The sequence below is a fragment of the Canis lupus genome, chromosome 2 (assembly GCF_003254725.2).
Source record: "Canis lupus dingo isolate Sandy chromosome 2, ASM325472v2, whole genome shotgun sequence".
NCBI classification, from domain to species: Eukaryota; Metazoa; Chordata; class Mammalia; order Carnivora; family Canidae; genus Canis; species Canis lupus.
In genome coordinates, this window is record NC_064244.1 from 16,385,703 (window position 1) to 16,406,273 (window position 20,571).

Sequence of the window (20,571 nt, forward strand, 5' to 3'; positions counted from 1 at the left end):
GTTTCATTGATTTTTCTCTGTGTGTTTTTTTCTCTTCACTTTGGTATTTATTATTTCTTCTCTTCTTTTTACCTTGTGTAAAAAATCATGTGGTTTTTGGTGCTAAGTTCTTTCATATTCTTGCTGATTTTCTATCAGTTGTTGAGAGAGAAGTTTTGAAGTATTCAACTATAATTATGGATTTGTCTAATTTTTCTCTTAGTTCTGTTTTTGTATTTGAAGCTCTGTATATGCATTTAATATTGCCATATCTTCTTGATTGATCATTTTATCATCATGTAATGTCCCTCTCTGTCCTTCATGATTTTCCTTTTTCTGAAGTCTACTTAATTGGATACATTTATAGCCACTCCTGCTTTCTTTTAACCATTGTTTGCATGTTATATCTTTCTTTCCTATTATTTTCTTTTTTAATATAATTTTTTAAAGATTTTATTTATTTATTTTAGACAGAGAAAGTGAGTGAGAGAGTACAAGCGGGGGGAGGGGCAGAGGGAGAAGCAGACTCCCAGCTGAGCAGGGAGCCCAATGTGGGGCTCTATCCCAGGACCCTGTGAGCATGACCTGAGCTGAAGGCAGATGCTTAACCGACTGAGCCACCCAGCACCCATCTCCCCTATTACTTTCATGCTACATATATTGTTATATTTGAAGTGAGTTTCTTGTAAACAGCAGATAGTTGAGTCATTTTAAAAATAAATTTGTGTAACTCAATTGATGTATCTACTGATGTGTTTAGATAATATCCATTTAATTATTGATACGTTAGAGCTTACGCTTGCCACTTTACTTTTATTTTGTGTTCCTCCTAGTTTTCATTTTTGTTTTCTTTTTCCTGTGGTTTCTGCAGATTACTTGAACATTTTTTAGAATTCTATTTTGATTTATCCATAGTGTTTTGAATGTACCTCTTTGTAAAGATTTTGCATGTTTGTGGTTACTATGAGTATTGTACCATATATACCTATGTAATCAATTATAATCTACTATTTGACATTATACCAGTTTGAGCAAAGTACAGAAACCATGTCGCCTTCAAACAATAATTGTGTATGACTTAATCCCTTGCAACTCCCTGAGATGTCACACAAAAAAACTGTCAGCATAGTCTTTCTTTACAAATATACTATGTGAGAATTTATGTCATTTCTCTTTCAACATAAACTTCTTGCAAAAGCTATAATACTATTACACTGATGGGACTGAAAAAATAAATACAATTTTAGTAACCAAAAAAAAAAAAAAAAAGAAACTATCTTCTTTTAAGTCCCTTTACCTCTCTCATTTGTAATTGTCTTTATTTCCTCCATATTCATTGCTAACTGTATAAGACAGCATTATGTTTTGCTTCAAACATCAAACTTCATTTAAAAAACTCAAAAGCAGAATGAATGTCTTTTGTATTTACCTACACTTTTATTCTTTTCCATTGTTTTTCTTTTTTTGCTGTTGCAAGTTTCTTCTTTTATCATAGTCTTTCTGTTTAAGAACTTACTCTTTTAGGTTAAGTTTGTTGATGACAGCTTCTCTTCATTTTCCCTCATCTGAGAATTTCTTGACCTCCCCTTCATTTCTGAAGGAATATTTTCACTGGATATAGTATCCCAGGCCGACAATTCTTTACTTCCAGTGTTTAAAAAATGTTTCTTCTGGCTTCCATGATTATCTGTTATTATTTTAATTGTTTTCCTCTTAAAAGCAAAATATTGTTTATGTCTCATGGCTGTTAAGAATTTTCCTTGTCTTTAGTTTGTCGAGTTTGATTTTTGTGTGTGTGTCTTGGCATGGATAACTTTGTTTGTTTGTTTAGGGTTTCCTCAGCTTCTTGAATCTTAGATTTATGTCTTTTTCCAAGTTTGAGAAAATTTCAAATCTTGTTAGAATACATTTTTAGTCTGACTCCCTTCCTCTTCTCTTTCTGTTACTCTGATGACATGAATTTTGGAATTTTTGTTGTGGCCTCACAGATCTTGAGGTTCTATCATTTTTTTTTGCAATGAATTTTCCCTTCTTTATTCATACTGAGTAATTTCATGGAAGGTCATGGATTCTTCCCCTCTGTCCTCTCCATCATATTGTTAGGCCTATCCAGTGAGGTTTTTTTTTTTTTTTTGGTTCATAAATTTCAGTTTCAAAATTTCTTTTTGGTTCTTCTTCATATCTTTTATTTACTTGTTGAGGCTTTTTAGTTTGTTTTAAGTCTTGAAAATTGCTCACTGAAGCATTTTTATGATGGCAGCTTTAAATTCATATCAAATTATTCCAACATCTATTTCATCTTGGTATAAACATTATTCCTACATTATCCTTTCTCATTCAAGTTGTGATCTTTCTGGTTCTTGGTAGGATGAATGATCTTTTATTGTCTTGGACATTTGGGGCATTATGTTGTGAAACTATGGATTTTATTTAGATCTTTTGTTTTAGCAGGCCTTCTCTGGTACTTTGCTGGTGGAGTCTGGAGGTCCTGCAAGGTCTGAGTTCTTCACTTTCCATTGACAACTCTGGTGGAATAGTATGCTTCATTACCGTTGGACAGGGGTGGAAGTTCAGTTCCTATGAAGCCTCGGCTGACACTACCTTGGCTGATAGGGAGGGAGAGTGCCTTCTTACATGCTTCCCATAGGGCCTCCACTTAACCCATGGGAGATGAGCCCATTGCTGCTTTGAGGTGGTGATTTTATTGCATTTCTTGAGATGATCGCACGATTATCCTTCTTTTGTCTGTTGATGACTTTTTTGAGTATTGAACTAACATTCAATTCTGGAGTAAATCCCAATTCATCATTATGTCTTACCCTATTTGACATTACTGGATGAAATTTGATAGTATTTTACTGAGGATATTTGCATCTATAATCATGAAAGATATGGGTTAGTAGTTATTTTTTAACATCTTTATCTGGTGTTGGTAGCTGGGTAATGTGGCCTCAGAAAATGAATTGGGAAATATTCACTTACTTTTCTTCTTTCTAGAATTCTTTTTTTTTTTTTTTTTTTTTTTTTTTTTCTAGAATTCTTCATACAAATTAGATATTATTCCTTTCTTAAATATTTGATACAATTCACCAGTGAAGCCATCTGTGCCTGTAGCTTTCTTTATTGGAATGTTTTTATATTGAGAATTTGATTTCTTTAATAGATATAGAGCTAGTCCAGTTTCTTCTTCTTGAGCCTTGGTAGTTTGTGTGTTTCAGTGAATTCTTACATTTTATCCAACTTATCTAATTTATTGGCATCAAGTATGACATTCCATTATTATCCTTTAATGTCTGGAAGATCTTTTGTGATGACTGCTCTTTCAATTCTGATATGGATCATTTGAGTCTTCTCTCTTTTTATTCTTGATTAATCTGGAAAGAAGTGGTTGATTTTATTTAAAGAACAGTTATTTGTTTCATTGATTTTTTTGGCTGCTTTCCTTTTTATTTGATTTCTGCTCTTGATGATTTTATTTTCCTTCTGATTTTTTTGGGTTTAATTTGCTCTTATTTAATCTCTTAATTTGGAAGTTTAGCCATTCATTTGAGACCTTTATTTTTTCTACTATAAAGTTTTATCCTGTAAATTTCTATATGAACACTACATGAACTACATCCCATAGATTTTGATATGTTTTCAGGCACATTAATATATCTGAAGATTTTCTAGTTATCTTTCTTTTACTGGTTTCTGGTTTAATTCCATTGAATTAAGAGAAGGTTTTTTTTTTTTTCATATGATTTTAGTCCTTTTAGCTTTGTAGATGTTTGTTTTATGGACCAAAATGTGGTCAATTTTGGTGATTTCTTTTTTGTTTGAGAGGAATATGTGTCCTGCTGCCATTGGGTAGTATGTTCTATAATTGTCAGTTTTGTCAATGTAATTGATAGTATTGCTCAGTTCTCTATATTATTAATTTTTGTGTGCTTATTTTATTGATTACTGAAAGAGGAGTTTTTGAAGTCTCATAATTGTGGGCTTATCTATTTTTCTTTTTAGTTACATTTTTTTCTAAATGTACTTTGAAGTTCTGTTGTTTGGTGAATATACAATAAGAGTTGTGTTGACTGTCATTATGTGTCTCCCTTTTTAGGTCTGATAATATTTTGTTTTTAAGTCCATTTTGTTTGATTTTAATGTAACCATTCCTGCATTTTTTTGATTATTGGTCGTATGGAAAGTGGGTTTTTAAATACCTTTTTCATCCAATTCAATCCAGTTTCTTTTAACTGAAGTTTTAAATCATTTTTATTTAATGTAACTAGGGATTGATTTGAATTTAAATTTACTAATTTGCTACTTGTTTCTTTTTTGTCTCATTTGTTCTTTGTTATTTTTTCCCTCTTTTCCTGCCCTTTTTGTATTAATTGAGCCTTTAAAAATGATTGTTTTATTTATGCTTTTTGTCAGTTATGCTTCTTAAAAGTTTCATGGTGACTGCCCTAGGGCTCATAATGTATATCTCTAATTTATCCTACCCACCTTTAAATACTGTCTTACCATTTCACAAAGACTTTAAGAACTTACCACAGTAACCTTCAGTGCCTCTCCCTACCCTTGGCAGTATTGTCATGCATTTTACTTTTGTATGCTATTAACCCCTCAACACAACAATACTATTTTTACATTAGAGAATCAATTACATTTTAGAATGATTAAAAATAATATGAAGAGTCTTTTATATTTTTACCATTTCTACAGATTTTCATTTCTTTGTATAGATGTGGTATAGTCCTCTTTCTGGTATGTTATTCCTTCTGAATAAAGAACTTCATCGCCATTGCTTTAGCACAGGCCTTCCGGAAGTGAACAAGAATTCTCTGGTTTTGATCATCTATGAAAGTCTTTATTTTGCCCTTATTTTTGAAAGCTTTTTTTTTTTTTTAATCTCTATTTAGAATTTTGGGTTGGCAGGTCTTTTTTAAAAAAAAATATTTTAAAGATGTCATTCTCTTTTCCTTTGGCTTGCATTGTTTCTGATAAGTCTTTTTTAATAATTATATTTCTTCCTCTGTCATGTGTCTTTTAAATATAATGACTTCCTCTGTCATGTGTCTTTTATCTCTGGCTAACTGCAAAATATGCTTTTAATCCTTTGTTTCAGAAATTTATACATGATGTGTCCCAGTCAATATAGCATCTGAGTTTAGATATTTTTTTAAAAGATTTTATTTATTCATGAAAGACACACAGAGAGAGGCAGAGACATAGGCAGAGGGAGAAGCAGGCCCCTTGCGGGGAGCCTGATGTGGAACTCAATCCTGGGACCCCAGGATCACACCCTGAGCCAAAGACAGACACTCAACCACTGAACCACCCAGGCAGCCCTTGAGTTTAGATCTGTCTGGCAGTAGTGAGGAGTGAGTAGGTCTAACCCTGCTGTTGTATCTGTGTGTGCTGCAGTGGGGAGGGGAGCTTAGGAACATCACATTTCTGGCAACGTCACTCCAGTAGAGACCTGAGTCCTGAAGTGGCCCTTCTCTAGTGTGTGTCACTAAGCAACACAAGTTAGAGGCATCAGAGACTTCATTTTCTGAAGTTATCACTTTTTAATTTTCAGATAGCACAAAATAATTCAGAAGTGATGTCATTGTAAAAATTACTGGTTTTTTTTGTACATAAAGGATATTAGATTCACTGAAGAATGGAAAAAAGAAAATGAAGAGCCTAAGGAGGTACCTAAGAAGGAAAAAGCAGACGCCCTTCCTAAAGCTTTTCTTGCTTCAAGCAAGAATATACTAGAGAAGAACCAAATTAACTTCGGGAAGATTCAAATGACCAAGAGATTAGAGCCAACTTTAAACTGGAAGGCCACTGTTGATTTCAAAAAGTATGTAGAAATTTGCATGAGGGCTTCTCTGATACATCCTCAGTAACCACATTTGCCTAGTTGTTAGTTTATGTCATGGGAGAAAGTCCAGAGTAGATGTTGACATGTCCCTCCATAATACAAGTCAGTCCCTCCCCGCTCTTCATATTCCAAGTAGAAGTATTTGGCGTGAATACGGCTTATGTGTGGGCACCAGAAGGGAAGGCAAGAGCACCATTGACTCAATTGGTAGGTCAGGGCTAATATCACGTGAAAAAGATGATAAAAGACATGGAGGAATCTCACGGGCAATGTAAACGCAGTGGTAGGGACCTGAAGAAGTTAAGTGCTAGGTGAATTTAGAATGATTAAAATTATGTGAAGTGAATCAGGGAAATCTTGATAGAGACAGCATCTTATCTATTAACAACTTTAAGTAAATACCATAGAAAGGCTAGAGCCTCCAAAATATTAACAGGCTTAAGTGAAGCGGACACTAATTTAAAGAATGTCTGACATACAAAACGAGTTCCACTTAGGGATGTCTATAAATAGGTACCTAAGCACAGATTAAGGCCCTGTGTTTCATAAAAGCCGGCAGTCGGAGATGCCAAGGACACTTTTTAAATTAGCATATAGCTTACAAATTTCAGCCTATTTTTAATGTTCCATGCGGTCCCCGATTGGGTAAAGCAAGAAGTGGCTCCCAGCTGGTCACAGGGGACCCTCACTTGCAGGGATTCTGAGAACCACGGAGTGAGTACATGTTGCCAGCAAACCCAGAGAGCAGATGGAAGGAGTCCTGGGGAAAAAGGAGATGCTCTTGTTCCTCTAATTCTCATCAATTTTGAGGTGTTTGATCTCTGTGACTCCTATCTGAAGGAGTGTGAAAATGACAAATACACAGGCTGCTCTGTTATGCTGGAAGGTGAATCTTAAAATACCGCTCTTCCCACGTGCTGGCATTTTTCAGTTATGAGTTTACCTAGCCACTATGTAATGAAAACCCACTATGTGCCAAGGACCATGCTAAACCTGGGAATCCCTGGAAAACCAGATCCAGGTCCTGTGGCAGAGTCGGGTGGGGAAGGGAAGTAACCAGGCAACTTTCACCCAGGGCAGGATGTGCCCAGAGTAGAAGGCTCCGAGTGAAGGGGCCTGCAGAGTGACAGTTCCTAGTACTTGGTCCTTATAAAAGAAATACTGGCCAAAATGTGCCTGAAAGACTGAAGGGACATCCCAGGTGTCAGATGAGGCTGGAACTCATACAGTTATTTTCTGTATTAGGAAAACATGTCACACGGGTGCATGAAAATGATGAAATCTTTATGTACATTTCTATTTTTAATTTCCTATCAATCCACAATAAGTTAATTTTAAAATGTTAATATATTTTTAGGCACAAAAGCTTACTAAGAAACACTCAAGAGAAAAAACATGGAGGAAGACTTGGAAGGTCAGGACCACCTGTTTCACCTGGAAGAGCACAGTTAGTTCGGTACGTATCTATTAAAAGGAACCATCCTTTAAAGCCACCCTTTACCCAGTGGGCTAGTTAGCATGCAAATTTCTGGTGTTCTTATCATTACATCGGGGTCCTCTACTGGACCCTTGGACCAACTAGTATTGACTAGTTATAAAAATGATAATACTGAATTTCTTTGAATATATTTACAAGATATCCTTTTAGTGAAGAGTTCCTTGAAACACAGGCATCTATTGGTACTAGTTAACTCTCTGTAAACAAATGAATTTAATGCTAATTGCCATGAGTTGAGTGATAGGAGAACTGGGCTCTTTGCTGATCTCTTACTTTTGAACAATCCTATCATAGCAAGGGTAAGTCATCTTCCTGAGCCTCATTTTACTCATCACTGGTGGCACTGCCAATCCTAAAGTGATAGATGTTATTTCTCATTAAAACAGCCATCAGGGCAGCGCGGGTGGCTCAGCGGTTTAGCGCCGCCTTCGGCCCAGGGTGTGATCCTGGAGTCCCGGGATCTAGTCCCACATCGGGCTCCCTGCATGGAGCCTGCTTCTTCCACTGCCTATGTCTCTGCCTCTCTCTCTCTTTCTGTGTCTCATGAATAAATAAATAAAATATTTTAAAAAACAGCCATCAATAGAAGGCTAGTAAACTTCTGACTCCATTTTCATTTTGACAACAAAAGCGGCATATGTGGAGGAGGGTCAGCTACTTTTGTTAGTAAGTTTGGGGTAGTAGTGGGAAGAAATGCAGACATTTCACATTATAAAGTTTGTGCACACAGAAAAAGAAGAAACTTTAAGACACCCTACTACATTAATCCTATATTCTTGGGTTCAACATAATAAATTATTTGATTTATTTGACTATTTTTAAAACTTTTTATTTTGAATTAATTACAGATTCACAGAATGCTGCAAATATAGTACAGAGGAATCTCATACCATTCACCTAGCTTCTCCCAGTGGTTGCATCTTGCATAACTATCCTACAGCACTGAAACCAGGAGACTGATATTGATATAATGTGCATGTATCATTTTCTATCACTTTATTCCATGTAGATGTGTGTGATGACCATGTCAGTCAGTGTGTGGAAGGGTTCCATCACCACTGGGAAGCCACTCTTGCCACCTCTTTATAGTTATGCCCACACCTCTTCCCTATAATCCTAACTCCTGGCAACCATTAACCTGTTATCCACTTCTATAATTTTATCATTTTGGGAATATCATGTAAATGGAATTATACACTTTTGATATTGACTTTGTTTTCATCACTATAATACCCCTAAGATCCATCTAAGTTGTTGCATATGTTCATAGTGCAATCGTTTTTTTTTTATTTTTTATTTTATTTATTTATTATTTATTTATTTATTTATTTATTTATTTATTTATTTATTTATTTTTGCTGAGTAGCATTCCATGGTGTGGTTGTACCATCATTTATTTAATTATTCACCTATTGGGAGCATTTTCATTGTTTGCAGCTTTTGGATATTAAAAATAAAGCTGCTATGAACAATCATATAAAGGCTTTTATATGGATGAAGTTTTCATTTCTCTAAGATAAGTGCCCAATTGCTGACACATAATAATTGTGTAGCTTTTTAAGAAACTATCTAACTTTTCCAGACTGGCTGTACCATTTAGTTCCCATCAAACACTTAGGGGAAACTGAGTTTATCCTCATCCTTGCCTTTGCATCCAAACTTTTTTTTGGTTTTGGTTTTGAGCTATTCTACAAGATGTATAGTATTATTTCATCATGGTCTTAGCATTTCCCTAATGGCTAGTGATGTTGAACATCTTTTCATGGGCTTATTGCCATCCATATATATTCTCTAGTGAAATGTCTCTTTGTCTTTTGTTTTTTATGTTCTAATCAGATCACTTTTTAAATGTTGAGTTTCGAGAGTTCTTTATTCTGGATATCCTTGATTGAATATGTAGTATGCAAATATTTCCTTCTCCCTGTAAGTTGTTTCCTCATCCTTTTTATAGAGTCTCTCTCATAGAATAACGTTTTACTATTGATGAGGTTCAATTTATCAATGTTTTCTTTTATGGGTTGTTTTGTTTTTATTTTTAATATGTTTATTTTAGAGATAAAGAGAGAGAGAGTGCATGGGGAAGAGAAGGGGAGAGGGAGAGAGTCTCAAGCAGGCAGACCCTGTGCAGGGCTCAATCTTACATCCCTGAGATTGTGACCTGGGCCCAAACCAAGAGACGGATGCTCAACTGACTGAGCTACCCAGGTTCCTGTATGGGTTGTATTTTTGATGTCATGTCTAAGAAGTCCTCATGAAGCCCTTGGTCCTTAAGATTATCACCTATTTTTTCTAAAAATGTTTATAGTTTTACATTATAAAGCCTATGGCCTTTTTCTTATTTTTAGTGTGAGACTTTGGTTAAGATTTAGTTGTTGTTGTTGTTTTTTTGTTTTGTTTTTTTTTAAGTGGAGGTCCAATTTCTCCAGCACCATTTAATGAAAAGGTTATCTTTCCACCATTGAATTACTTTTGTATCTTTCTTCAAAATCAGTTCGGTGTACATATGTGGGGCTATTCTGGGTATCTGTTCTATTCCACTGATTTTTTTTTTTCATCTAGCCCCTCACCACTACCACACAATCTGTATTACTGTAGCTGTATAGTAAATTTTGAAGTCTGGAAAAGTGATTTCTCTCACTTTTTTTTTTTTTTCAAAAATTGCTTTTAGTTATTCTAGTTCCTTTCCTTTCTGCATAAATTTTAGAATAATCTTGCTATATCTCCAACAGAAAAAAATCACTGATGATTTTCTTGGAAATTACATTAAATATCTATATTAATTTGGGAAGAATTGATATTTTTACTATGTAGAATCTTCCAATCCATGAATATTATATATCTCGGTTTATTTAAGTATTTGATTACTTTCACTAATGTTTTATGGTTTTCAGCATACAAGTCTTGTGCATTTTTTCTTAGATTTACAACTAGAAGTGGAAGTTCCAGTGCTGTATTGGTCAGCAGTGATCAAAGTGAACAATAGCCTTGTTTGTTCTCAATCTTAAGGGAAAAGTATTTAGTCTTTCACCATTAAGTATGATGATGGTGTAGGTTTTTGTACAAATATTCTTTATCAAGTTGATAAAGGTCCCTTCTGTTCTTGGTTTTCTGAACATTTTTATTCACATTTGGGTGTTCATTTTGGTCAAATCTTTTTTCTACATCAATTGTATAATCATGTCATTTTTCTTCTATAGGCTGTTAGTGTGGTTGATTACACTGATTGATTTTTGAATACCAAATCAGCCTTGCATCTCTGTAGTAACCCCACTTGGTCATAGTGCACTCATCCTATTTATAGGTAGCTGAATTACATGTGCTTAATATTATGTTAAGAATTTTTGCATCCACAATCTTGAGAGTATTGTATTGGTTTTTGTTTTTGTTTGCACTGTCTTTGGTTTGATATCAGGCTTTGTAAAATGAGTTCCCTCCTATTCTATTTTCTAGAAGAGATCATATAAAATTTGGTGTTCTTCTGTGTGGTAAAATTCTACAGTGAAGCTATTTGGGTCTAAAGACTTCTGTTTTGGGTTTTTTAATTGTGAATTAAATTCTCTTAATAATTGTGCTATTCAAATTATGTGTTTCATATTGGGCAAGTTGTGATAGTTTATACTTTAAAAGAACGGTCCATTTTATCTAGATTGTCAAATTTATGTGTGTATAGTTGTTCATAGTTTTCTCTTATTATTCTTTTGTTGTCTGCAGGATCTGTAGTGATATCCCATGTTTCATTGTTGGTACTGGTATTTGTGTCTTTTCTTTTTCTTGTCAGTTATACTAGAGTTTTGTCAATTTTATTGATCTTTTCTTTAAGCAGCTTTTTGTTACTGATTTTTCAAATTGTTTTTCTGTTATAATTTTATTGATTTCTGCTCTTTAGTATTTCCTTTTTTGTTTGCATTGGGTTTACTTTATTCTTTTTTCTAGTTTCTTTAGACTTAAGTTTAGATTATTGAATTGAGACTTCTCTTTTCCAATGCAAACATTTAGTGCTATATAATTCCCTTTATGCACTGTGTTAGCTGTTATCTGTGTACAAAAGTTTTTGATATGTTGTATTTTCTTTTTTTTTATCTTTTTTTTTAATTTATTTTTTATTGGTGTTCAATTTACTAACATACAGAATAACCCCCAGTGCCCGTCACCCATTCACTCCCACCCCCCGCCCTCCTCCCCTTCCACCACCCCTAGTTCGTTTCCCAGAGTTAGCAGTCTTTAAGTTCTGTCTCCCTTTCTGATATTTCCCACACATTTCTTCCCCCTTCCCTTATATTCCCTTTCACTATTATTTATATTCCCCAAATGAATGAGAACATATAATGTTTGTCCTTCTCCGACTGGCTTACTTCACTCAGCATAATACCCTCCAGTTCCATCCACGTTGAAGCAAATGGTGGGTATTTGTCATTTCTAATAGCTGAGTAATATTCCATTGTATACATAGACCACATCTTCTTTATCCATTCATCTTTCGATGGACACTGAGGCTCCTTCCACAGTTTGGCTATCGTGGCCATTGCTGCTATAAACATCGGGGTGCAGGTGTCCCGGCGTTTCATTGCATTTGTATCTTTGGGGTAAATCCCCAACAGTGCAATTGCTGGGTCGTAGGGCAGGTATATTTTTAACTGTTTGAGGAACCTCCACACAGTTTTCCAGAGTGGCTGCACCAGTTCACATTCCCACCAACAGCGTAAGAGGGTTCCCTTTTCTCCATATCCTCTCCAACATTTGTTGTTTCCTGCCTTGTTAATTTTCCCCATTCTCACTGGTGTGAGGTGGTATCTCATTGTGGTTTTGATTTGTATTTCCCGGATGGCAAGTGATGCAGAGCATTTTCTCATGTGCATGTTGGCCATGTCTATGTCTTCCTCTGTGAGATTTCTGTTCATGTCTTTTGCCCATTTCATGATTGGATTGTTTGTTTCTTTGGTGTTGAGTTTAATAAGTTCTTTATAGATCTTGGAAACTAGCCCTTTATCTGATATGTCATTTGCAAATATCTTCTCCCATTCTGTAGGTTGTCTTTGAGTTTTGTTGACTGTATCCTTTGCTGTGCAAAAGCTTCTTATCTTGATGAAGTCCCAATAGTTCATTTTTGCTTTTGTTTCTTTTGCCTTCGTGGATGTATCTTGCAAGAAGTTACTATGGCCGAGTTCAAAAAGGGTGTTGCCTGTGTTCTTCTCTAGGATTTTGATGGAATCTTGTCTCACATTTAGATCTTTCATCCATTTTGAGTTTATCTTTGTGTATGGTGCAAGAGAGTGGTCTAGTTTCATTCTTCTGCATGTGGATGTCCAATTTTCCCGGCACCATTTATTGAAGAGACTGTCTTTCTTCCAATGGATAGTCTTTCCTCCTTTATCGAATATTAGTTGCCCATAAAGTTCAGGGTCCACTTCTGGATTCTCTATTCTGTTCCACTGATCTATGTGTCTGTTTTTGTGCCAGTACCACACTGTCTTGATGACCACAGCTTTGTAGTACAATCTGAAATCTGGCATTGTGATGCCCCCAGATATGGTTTTCTTTTTTAAAATTCCCCTGGCTATTCAGGGTCTTTTCTGATTCCACACAAATCTTAAAATAATTTGTTCTAACTCTCTGAAGAAAGTCCATGGTATTTTGATAGGGATTGCATTAAACGTGTATATTACCCTGGGTAACATTGACATTTTCACAATATTAATTCTGCCAATCCATGAGCATGGAATATTTTTCCATCTCTTTGTGTCTTCCTCAATTTCTTTCAGAAGTGTTCTATAGTTTTCAGGGTATAGATCCTTTACATCTTTGGTTAGGTTTATTCCTAGGTATCTTATGCTTTTGGGTGCAATTGTAAATGGGATTGACTCCTTAATTTCTCTTTCTTCAGTCTCATTGTTAGTGTATAGAAATGCCACTGACTTCTGGGCATTGATTTTGTATCCTGCCACGCTACCGAATTGCTGTATGAGTTCTAGCAATCTTGGGGTGGAGACTTTTGGGTTTTCTATGTAGAGTATCATGTCATTGGCGAAGAGGGAGAGTTTGACTTCTTCTTTGCCAATTTGAATGCCTTTAATGTCTTTTTGTTGTCTGATTGCTGAGGCTAGGACTTCCAGTACTATGTTGAACAGCAGTGGTGAGAGTGGACATCCCTGTCTTGTTCCTGATCTTAGGGGAAAGGCTCCCAGTGCTTCCCCATTGAGAATGATATTTGCTGTGGGCTTTTCATAGATGGCTTTTAAGATGTCGAGGAATGTTCCCTCTATCCCTACACTCTGAAGAGTTTTGATCAGGAATGGATGCTGTATTTTGTCAAATGCTTTCTCTGCATCCAATGAGAGGATCATATGGTTCTTGGTTTTTCTCTTGCTGATATGATGAATCACATTGATTGTTTTACAGGTGTTGAACCAGCCTTGTGTCCCAGGGATAAATCCTACTTGGTCATGGTGAATAATTTTTTTAATGTACTGTTGGATCCTATTGGCCAGTATCTTGTTGAGAATGTTTGCATCCATGTTCATCAGGGATATTGGTCTGTAATTCTCCTTTTTGGTGGGGTCTTTGTCTGGTTTTGGAATTAAGGTGATGCTGGCCTCATAGAACGAATTTGGAAGTACTCCATCTCTTTCTATCTTTCCAAACAGCTTTAGGAGAATAGGTATGGTTTCTTCTTTAAACGTTTGATAAAATTCCCCTGGGAAGCCATCTGGCCCTGGACTCTTGTGTCTTGGGAGGTTTTTGATGACTGCTTCAATTTCCTCCCTGGTTATTGGCCTGTTCAGGTTTTCTATTTCTTCCTGTTCCAGTTTTGGTAGTTTGTGGCTTTCCAGGAATGCGTCCATTTCTTCCAGATTGCCTAATTTATTGGCGTATAGCTGTTCATAATATGTTTTTAAAATCGTTTGTATTTCCTTGGTGTTGGTAGTGATCTCTCCTTTCTCATTCATGATTTTATTAATTTGAGTCTTCTCTCTCTTCTTTTTAATAAGGCTGGCTAATGGTTTATCTATCTTGTTAATTCTTTCAAAGAACCAACTCCTGGTTCTGTTGATCTGTTCCACAGTTCTTCTGGTCTCGATTTCGTTGAGTTCTGCTCGAATCTTTATTAACTCCCTTCTTCTCTTGGGTGTAGGATCTATTTGCTGTTTTTTCTCTAGCTCCTTTATGTGTAAGGTTAGCTTTTGTATTTGAGTTCTTTCCAGTTTTTGAATGGATGCTTGTATTGCGATGTATTTCCCCCTTAGGACTGCTTTTGCTGCATCCCAAAGATTTTGAACGGTTGTATCTTCATTCTAATTAGTTTCCATGAATCTTTTTAATTCTTCCTTAATTTCCTGGTTGACCCTTTAATCTTTTAGCAGGATGGTCCTTAACCTCCACGTGTTTGAGGTCCTTCCAAACTTCTTGTTGTGATTTAGTTCTAATTTCAAGGCATTATGGTCTGAGAATATGCAGGGGACTATACCAATCTTTTGGTATCGGTTCAGACCCGGTTTGTGACCCAATATGTGGTCTATTCTGGAGAAAGTTCCATGTGCGCTTGAGAAGAATGTGTATTCAGTTGAGTTTGGATGTAAAGTTCTGTAGATATCTGTGAAATCCATCTGGTCCAGTGTATCATTTATAGCTCTCGTTTCTTTGGAGATGTTGTGCTTAGAAGACCTATCGAGTATAGAAAGAGCTAGATTGAAGTCACCAAGTAGAAGTGTATTATTATCTAAGTATTTCTTCACTTTGGTTAATAATTGATTAATATATTTGGCAGCTCCCACATTCGGGGCATATATATTGAGGATTGTTAAGTCCTCTTGTTGAATAGATCCTTGAAGTATGATATAGTGTCCCTCTTCATCTCTCACTACAGTCTTTGGGGTAAATTTTAGTTTATCTGATATAAGGATGGCTACCCCTGCTTTCTTTTGAGGACCATTCGAATGGTAAATGGTTCTCCAACCTTTTATTTTCAGGCTGTAGGTGTCCTTCTGTCTAAAATGAGTCTCTTGTAGACAGCAAATCGATGGGTCCTGCTTTTTTATCCAGTCTGAAACCCTGCGCCTTTTGATGGGGTCATTAAGCCCGTTCACATTCAGAGTTACTATTGAGAGATATGAGTTTAGTGTCATCATGATATCTATTCAGTCCTTGTTTTTGTGGACTGTTCCACTGAACTTCTTCTTAAAGGGGAATTTTAAGAGTCTCCCTTAAAATTTCTTGCAGAGCTGGTTTGGAGGTCACATATTCTTTTAGTTGCTGCCTGTCTTGGAAGCTCTTTATCTCTCCTTCCATTTTGAATGAGAGCCTTGCTGGATAAAGTATTCTTGGTTGCATGTTCTTTTCATTTAGGACCCTGAATATATCCTGCCAGCCCTTTCTGGCCTGCCAGGTCTCTGTGGAGAGGTCTGCTGTTACCCTAATACTCCTCCCCATAAAAGTCAGGGATTTCTTGTCTCTTGCTGCTTTAAGGATCTTCTCTTTATCTTTGGAATTTGCAAGCTTCACTATTAAATGTCGAGGTGTTGAACGGTTTTTATTGATTTTAGGGGGGGATCGCTCTATTTCCTGGATCTGAATGCCTGTTTCCCTTCCCAGGTTAGGAAAGTTTTCAGCTAGAATTTGTTCAAATACATATTCTGGCCCTCTGTCCCTTTCGGCGCCCTCGGGAACCCCAATTAAACTAGGTTTTTCTTTCTCAGGCTGTCGTTTATTTCCCTTAATCTATCCTCATGGTCTTTTAATTGTTTATCTCTTTTTTCCTCAGTTTCCCTCTCTGCTATCAACTTGTCTTCTATGTCACTCACTCGTTCTTCCACCTCGTTAACCCTCGTCGTTAGGACTTCTAGTTTGGATTGCATCTCATTCAATTGATTTTTAATTTCTGCCTGATTAGCTCTAAATTCTGCAGTCATGAAGTCTCTTGAGTCCTTTATACTTTTTTCTAGAGCCACCAGTAGCTGTATAATAGTGCTTCTGAATTGGCTTTCTGACATTGAATTGTAATCCAGATTTTGCAACTCTGTGGGAGAGAGGACTGTTTCTGATTCTTTCTTTTGAGGTGAGGTTTTCCTTCTAGTCATTTTGCTCAGTGCAGAGTGGCCAAAAGCAAGTTGTATTGGGAATAAGAGAAAAAGAGAGGAAAGAAAGAAGGAAAGAAAAGAGAAAGAGAAAAAAAAGGGAAGAAAAGAAACGAAAAAAAAAAGAGAGAAGAAAAAGAGAAAGAAAAAGAAAGGAGAAAAAAAAGGGGGTGGGGGAAGGAAACAAATCAAAAAGCAAAACAAAACAAAACAAAACAAAAAAAAAGAACCACCGGGGAGTATCTTCTGATTCTGTGTACTTTAAGTCCCTTGGCTTCTCCTGGAAGTTGTCAGTCTAGCTGGTGTTTGGGGGAGGGGCCTGTTGTGCTGATTTTCAGGTGTTAGCAGTTGGGGGAGCTGCTGTGCCCCTGCCTGGTGCAGGGCTCAGTGGGGGTTGTTTACCCCGTGAGGCCGCAGGAGGAACAGCCCCAGTGGCGGGGCAGCTCTGGAAACCTGGATTCAGCTCCGGCAGGAACTCCGTCTGCAGGGCCTGGAGGCTCCCGGGCGGGGCCGCTGATCTGCTCAGCTCGGGCAGGAGCGTCCTCGCTGTCCTGGGCCCTCCCGGCCTCTGCCTGTCCCGGGGGAGGCCGGATCCTGGGCTGTGTCCCGGCGCCCTGTGCTCCGGAGCCTGCGCTGTTGGATTCGCGCTCCCGGGCCGCGCAGCCCCCTCCGCGGAGCTGCCGCCCGAGCCCCCCCCCCCCCCGAGCTGCTCCTGGAACCGCGCAGCCCCCTCCGCACGGAGCCTCTTCCTCTGCTCAAGCCCCTCTGAGCTGCTCCCGGGGCCGCGCAGCCCCCTCCGCGGAGCCGCCGCCCGAGCCCCTCCGAGCTGCTCCGCGTCCCGCCGTGCGCGCTGCAGCCCTTAGGGAGCTCGGCGCACTCTCCTGGGCGCGCAGTTGCTCTGTTACTGTCTTAGGGAACTCGAGGGCATCCTCGCCCTCCTGGGTCCTGCTCTAACTCCCTGCGAGCCCCTTTCCGCCCGGGAAGGTCGGTGCAGCTCCTGCTCCTCCGGGACGGTGCTCTCCTGTCCTGGGGACACTCGCCCCGGCCTCAGCCCGGCTCCTCGCGGGGCCCCTCCCCCTTGGAGGCCTTTTGTTTCTTTACTTCTTTTTCCCCGTCTTCCTACCTTGATAGAAGCGCGAACTCTTCTCACTGTTGCATTCCAGCTGGTCTCTCTTTAATTCTCAGGCCGAATTCATAGATTTTCAGGATGATTGGAAGGTTTTCTAGGTAATTTGGTGGAGACAGGTGATTTGGAGACCCTACTCTTCCGTCATCTTGCCCCTCCCCCGTGGCTGCCTTTTTGTACAGCACAGCCATAGGACTTATACTTAATGCCTTTGTTCATTTCTTACTATTTTCTTTATTATTATTGCATACAAAGCAATAATAATGAACTGCACCTGGTACAGAGACAGGGATTTATTCATCTCCTTGCTTAGATCTTAGCAAAGATCTTTAGAACTCAGAAGGTATTGGTGCCTTATACATTGCTTATGTTCATATTGCTGAAATATTAATGATTATAACCACATCCATTTTGTAGCATAAATATGTTTATTATATGTGGTGGTTGTTATTGTTCTTAGTAAGAGTGCTGAGAAGATTGAGGAAATTCTTAGTGACAGCTCCTCAGAGAATGAGGAAGATGAAGAACCACCTGATCGTCGTCAGGAAGCAAATGCAGATTTGCCATCTGAATATTGGCAAATTCAGAAACTGGTGAAATATTTAAAGGTAAGACAAACCTCTTTGTATTGTGTTTACAATGATTCTTTTAATTCCTTTCCTAAAAATGTATATTCTACTTCCAAATTGATTATATATATATATTTTTTTTTTTTTTTTTCAAATAAGAGTAGTAAAAACTCCCGTTATTATTTAAATGTGCATGGGGAATGGTCTTATTACCCTGTGTGCACAGGGGAAGGTCTTATTACCCTGAGGATAGCACGGTTAGTCCTCGTGGAGCAGCCGGTCTGCCTGGTACCAACCCTTTCCCCTGGGCCATGGTAGCCAGCAGCTATTATGACTTGCCATCATTTTACACCTTGCAGTATGCTGTGGCATCAAGAACATGGATTTGTTTTAAAGTTGGACTATAATTTCTAGGCTGTGTTACTTACCAACAGTATAGCTGTTGATTATAGCTTTGAGCCTTATTTTTCTTAACCTATGGAAAATAGGTTAATACCTGTCCTATAGGATTACTTCAGGGTTGGTAAAGCATATTTGAAAGATGTGGATAGTGTTTGGTACATTGTAGATACTTAAAATATGTATCAGTCCCTTTTCATTACTCTCAACATAATATGTGTAAACACATGTTACATAATAATGGCCTATATAATGTATTTAAGACATGAATGGGGGCAGGGCAGGGAAAATGATTTGCCAAAACCCAGATTAATATCAGTGGATAACTGATACTGATAATGTCTAGGTAGGCCAGGACTAAAGCAATAGTTGAGAAGTACTCGTAAAAACATTTTTACTTAACTCATAGTTTCCTCCAGCTTTTCTACATGATTGAGTGAATCAAGGGCATTTGCCAGTGGCTTTGCAATATGTAAAGATATTTATGTGGCTCCTAAATTACTTAAGGCTACTTTTCTGGTGCCCTTGAGGTCCTTCAAAGCTGACAGGTAAAATAGTTTATACATACATTTTTGTGAATTCAATAAACATCCTCTGCATGGACACAGCTTTGTAGCTGAGAAAGTTGCTTTAGAAGAAAAATATGCCCCCTTTCTTAGCATGGTCCCAGCTGCAATTCTCTGTATTTCTCAGGAAAAAAAAATCTATGTTTTCCTGAATCCCAAGAAAAATTAGTCAAGAAATTGGGAAAAAGTATTCTAATTCTCCACTGCAACATAGATTTCAATGGCCAGACCAGGATCCAGGCAAGCAAATCAAAGATTTTCATCATTAAAAAAGGATGGGAGCTTCTGTGAAGCAAATCCTAATGCCCACCTTAGGTACTATGCTTTTGAAAGCCTAGTTATTAAATGCTTTGTTTTAAAATTTCATCTTAAGAATAATATCTTTTAAATAGTAAATATTTTTATATCAACTTCAATTTTTAAAATGGCTTTGATTTGGCATTTATTTCGTGGTAATGTTCCCCTCTTTTAGTGGAGATCATTTTTCATGTTATTGCAATAGATATGTTTGAGGTTTTTTTTTAATAGAAAACCTCTGAAATTTTTAGCATATCTATTACAAAAAATGATATACTATTTATTATTATGGAAAACTTTTAGGATCATCATTATCACCTAAAAATATATAAATACAATTTGGGAAAAAACATGGAATGATTATCATTTCAAGAATTCCTAAGAATTTGGAGATCTTATTCTGGGATCTTGAATATTCCTATCCTAGGAATTTGGAAACTATCTGGAGCACAGGCTGGAGGTCAGGCCCCATGGTCAGGCACATGCCCTTGGTGGGCGTCTTTGCATACAAATCATGCAGTCAGCATAGTGGTTCAGCCTAGCATGCACAGCACCAATGTTCAGACTCAGAAGACCTTCCTGATGGTAGGAAGGTCCGTGGATCTTCCCACCATCTCTCCTGTACTCATAAAGCACATGTCACTCTGGGGGGGGAGGGGAGGGAAATGCATCAGAGAATTTTGCCATCTAGCACTTGAACAACTTGAGCCAGATGGGAGCCCTGGTGTTTATACAAATAATTCTGGTCTGTTAACTTTATTTCATTAGTCAAAGGAAATAAAGAGTCAACAGGAAAGACGCATGGATGGACCAGGAGGCACACTACCAGAGCAGTTAGAAGCATGACCTTCCATGTTAGAAAGATTCTAATTGGGTCAGGCGTCTGCCACTTACTGGCTCAGTAGCCTTGAGGTATTTGACTGACCTCTGTGAGTTTCAGTTTGTTTTCTCATTGGTCAAGTTGGCAAAAACAAAGGTTCTCATGTTTTATGATTATTATGAAAAAGATCTGACACATATAAAGTGCTTAGCAGAAAGTACTCAGTACTCGTTAGTAATAATAATGGCTTCTGTTACATATTATTATTATTATAGACAACATATGGTGTGGAGTCTTCTGGACTTGCAAAGCTGGCCTTCAACTTTTGCTTTAAATTTTCTAGCAACCAATAAAAGGAGGGAAATACAGAGTTAATACCATGAGGGAAAGACTCT

General features: G+C 37.5%; 1 protein-coding gene across 1 annotated transcript in view; it reads left to right on the forward strand.

Annotated features, from left to right (window-relative positions):
- The window catches only part of LOC125752944 (outer dynein arm-docking complex subunit 2-like), a 44,283-nt gene extending 24,081 nt beyond the window's left edge, over positions 1–20,202 (forward strand). The window contains exons 8-11 of the mRNA XM_049096660.1: positions 5,607–5,812; positions 7,191–7,289; positions 17,986–18,133; positions 20,125–20,202. Coding sequence (XP_048952617.1) covers positions 5,607–5,812; positions 7,191–7,289; positions 17,986–18,133; positions 20,125–20,202 — 531 coding nt within the window. The remainder of the gene's footprint in view (positions 1–5,606; positions 5,813–7,190; positions 7,290–17,985; positions 18,134–20,124) is intronic.
- The last annotated feature ends 369 nt before the right edge of the window (positions 20,203–20,571 follow it).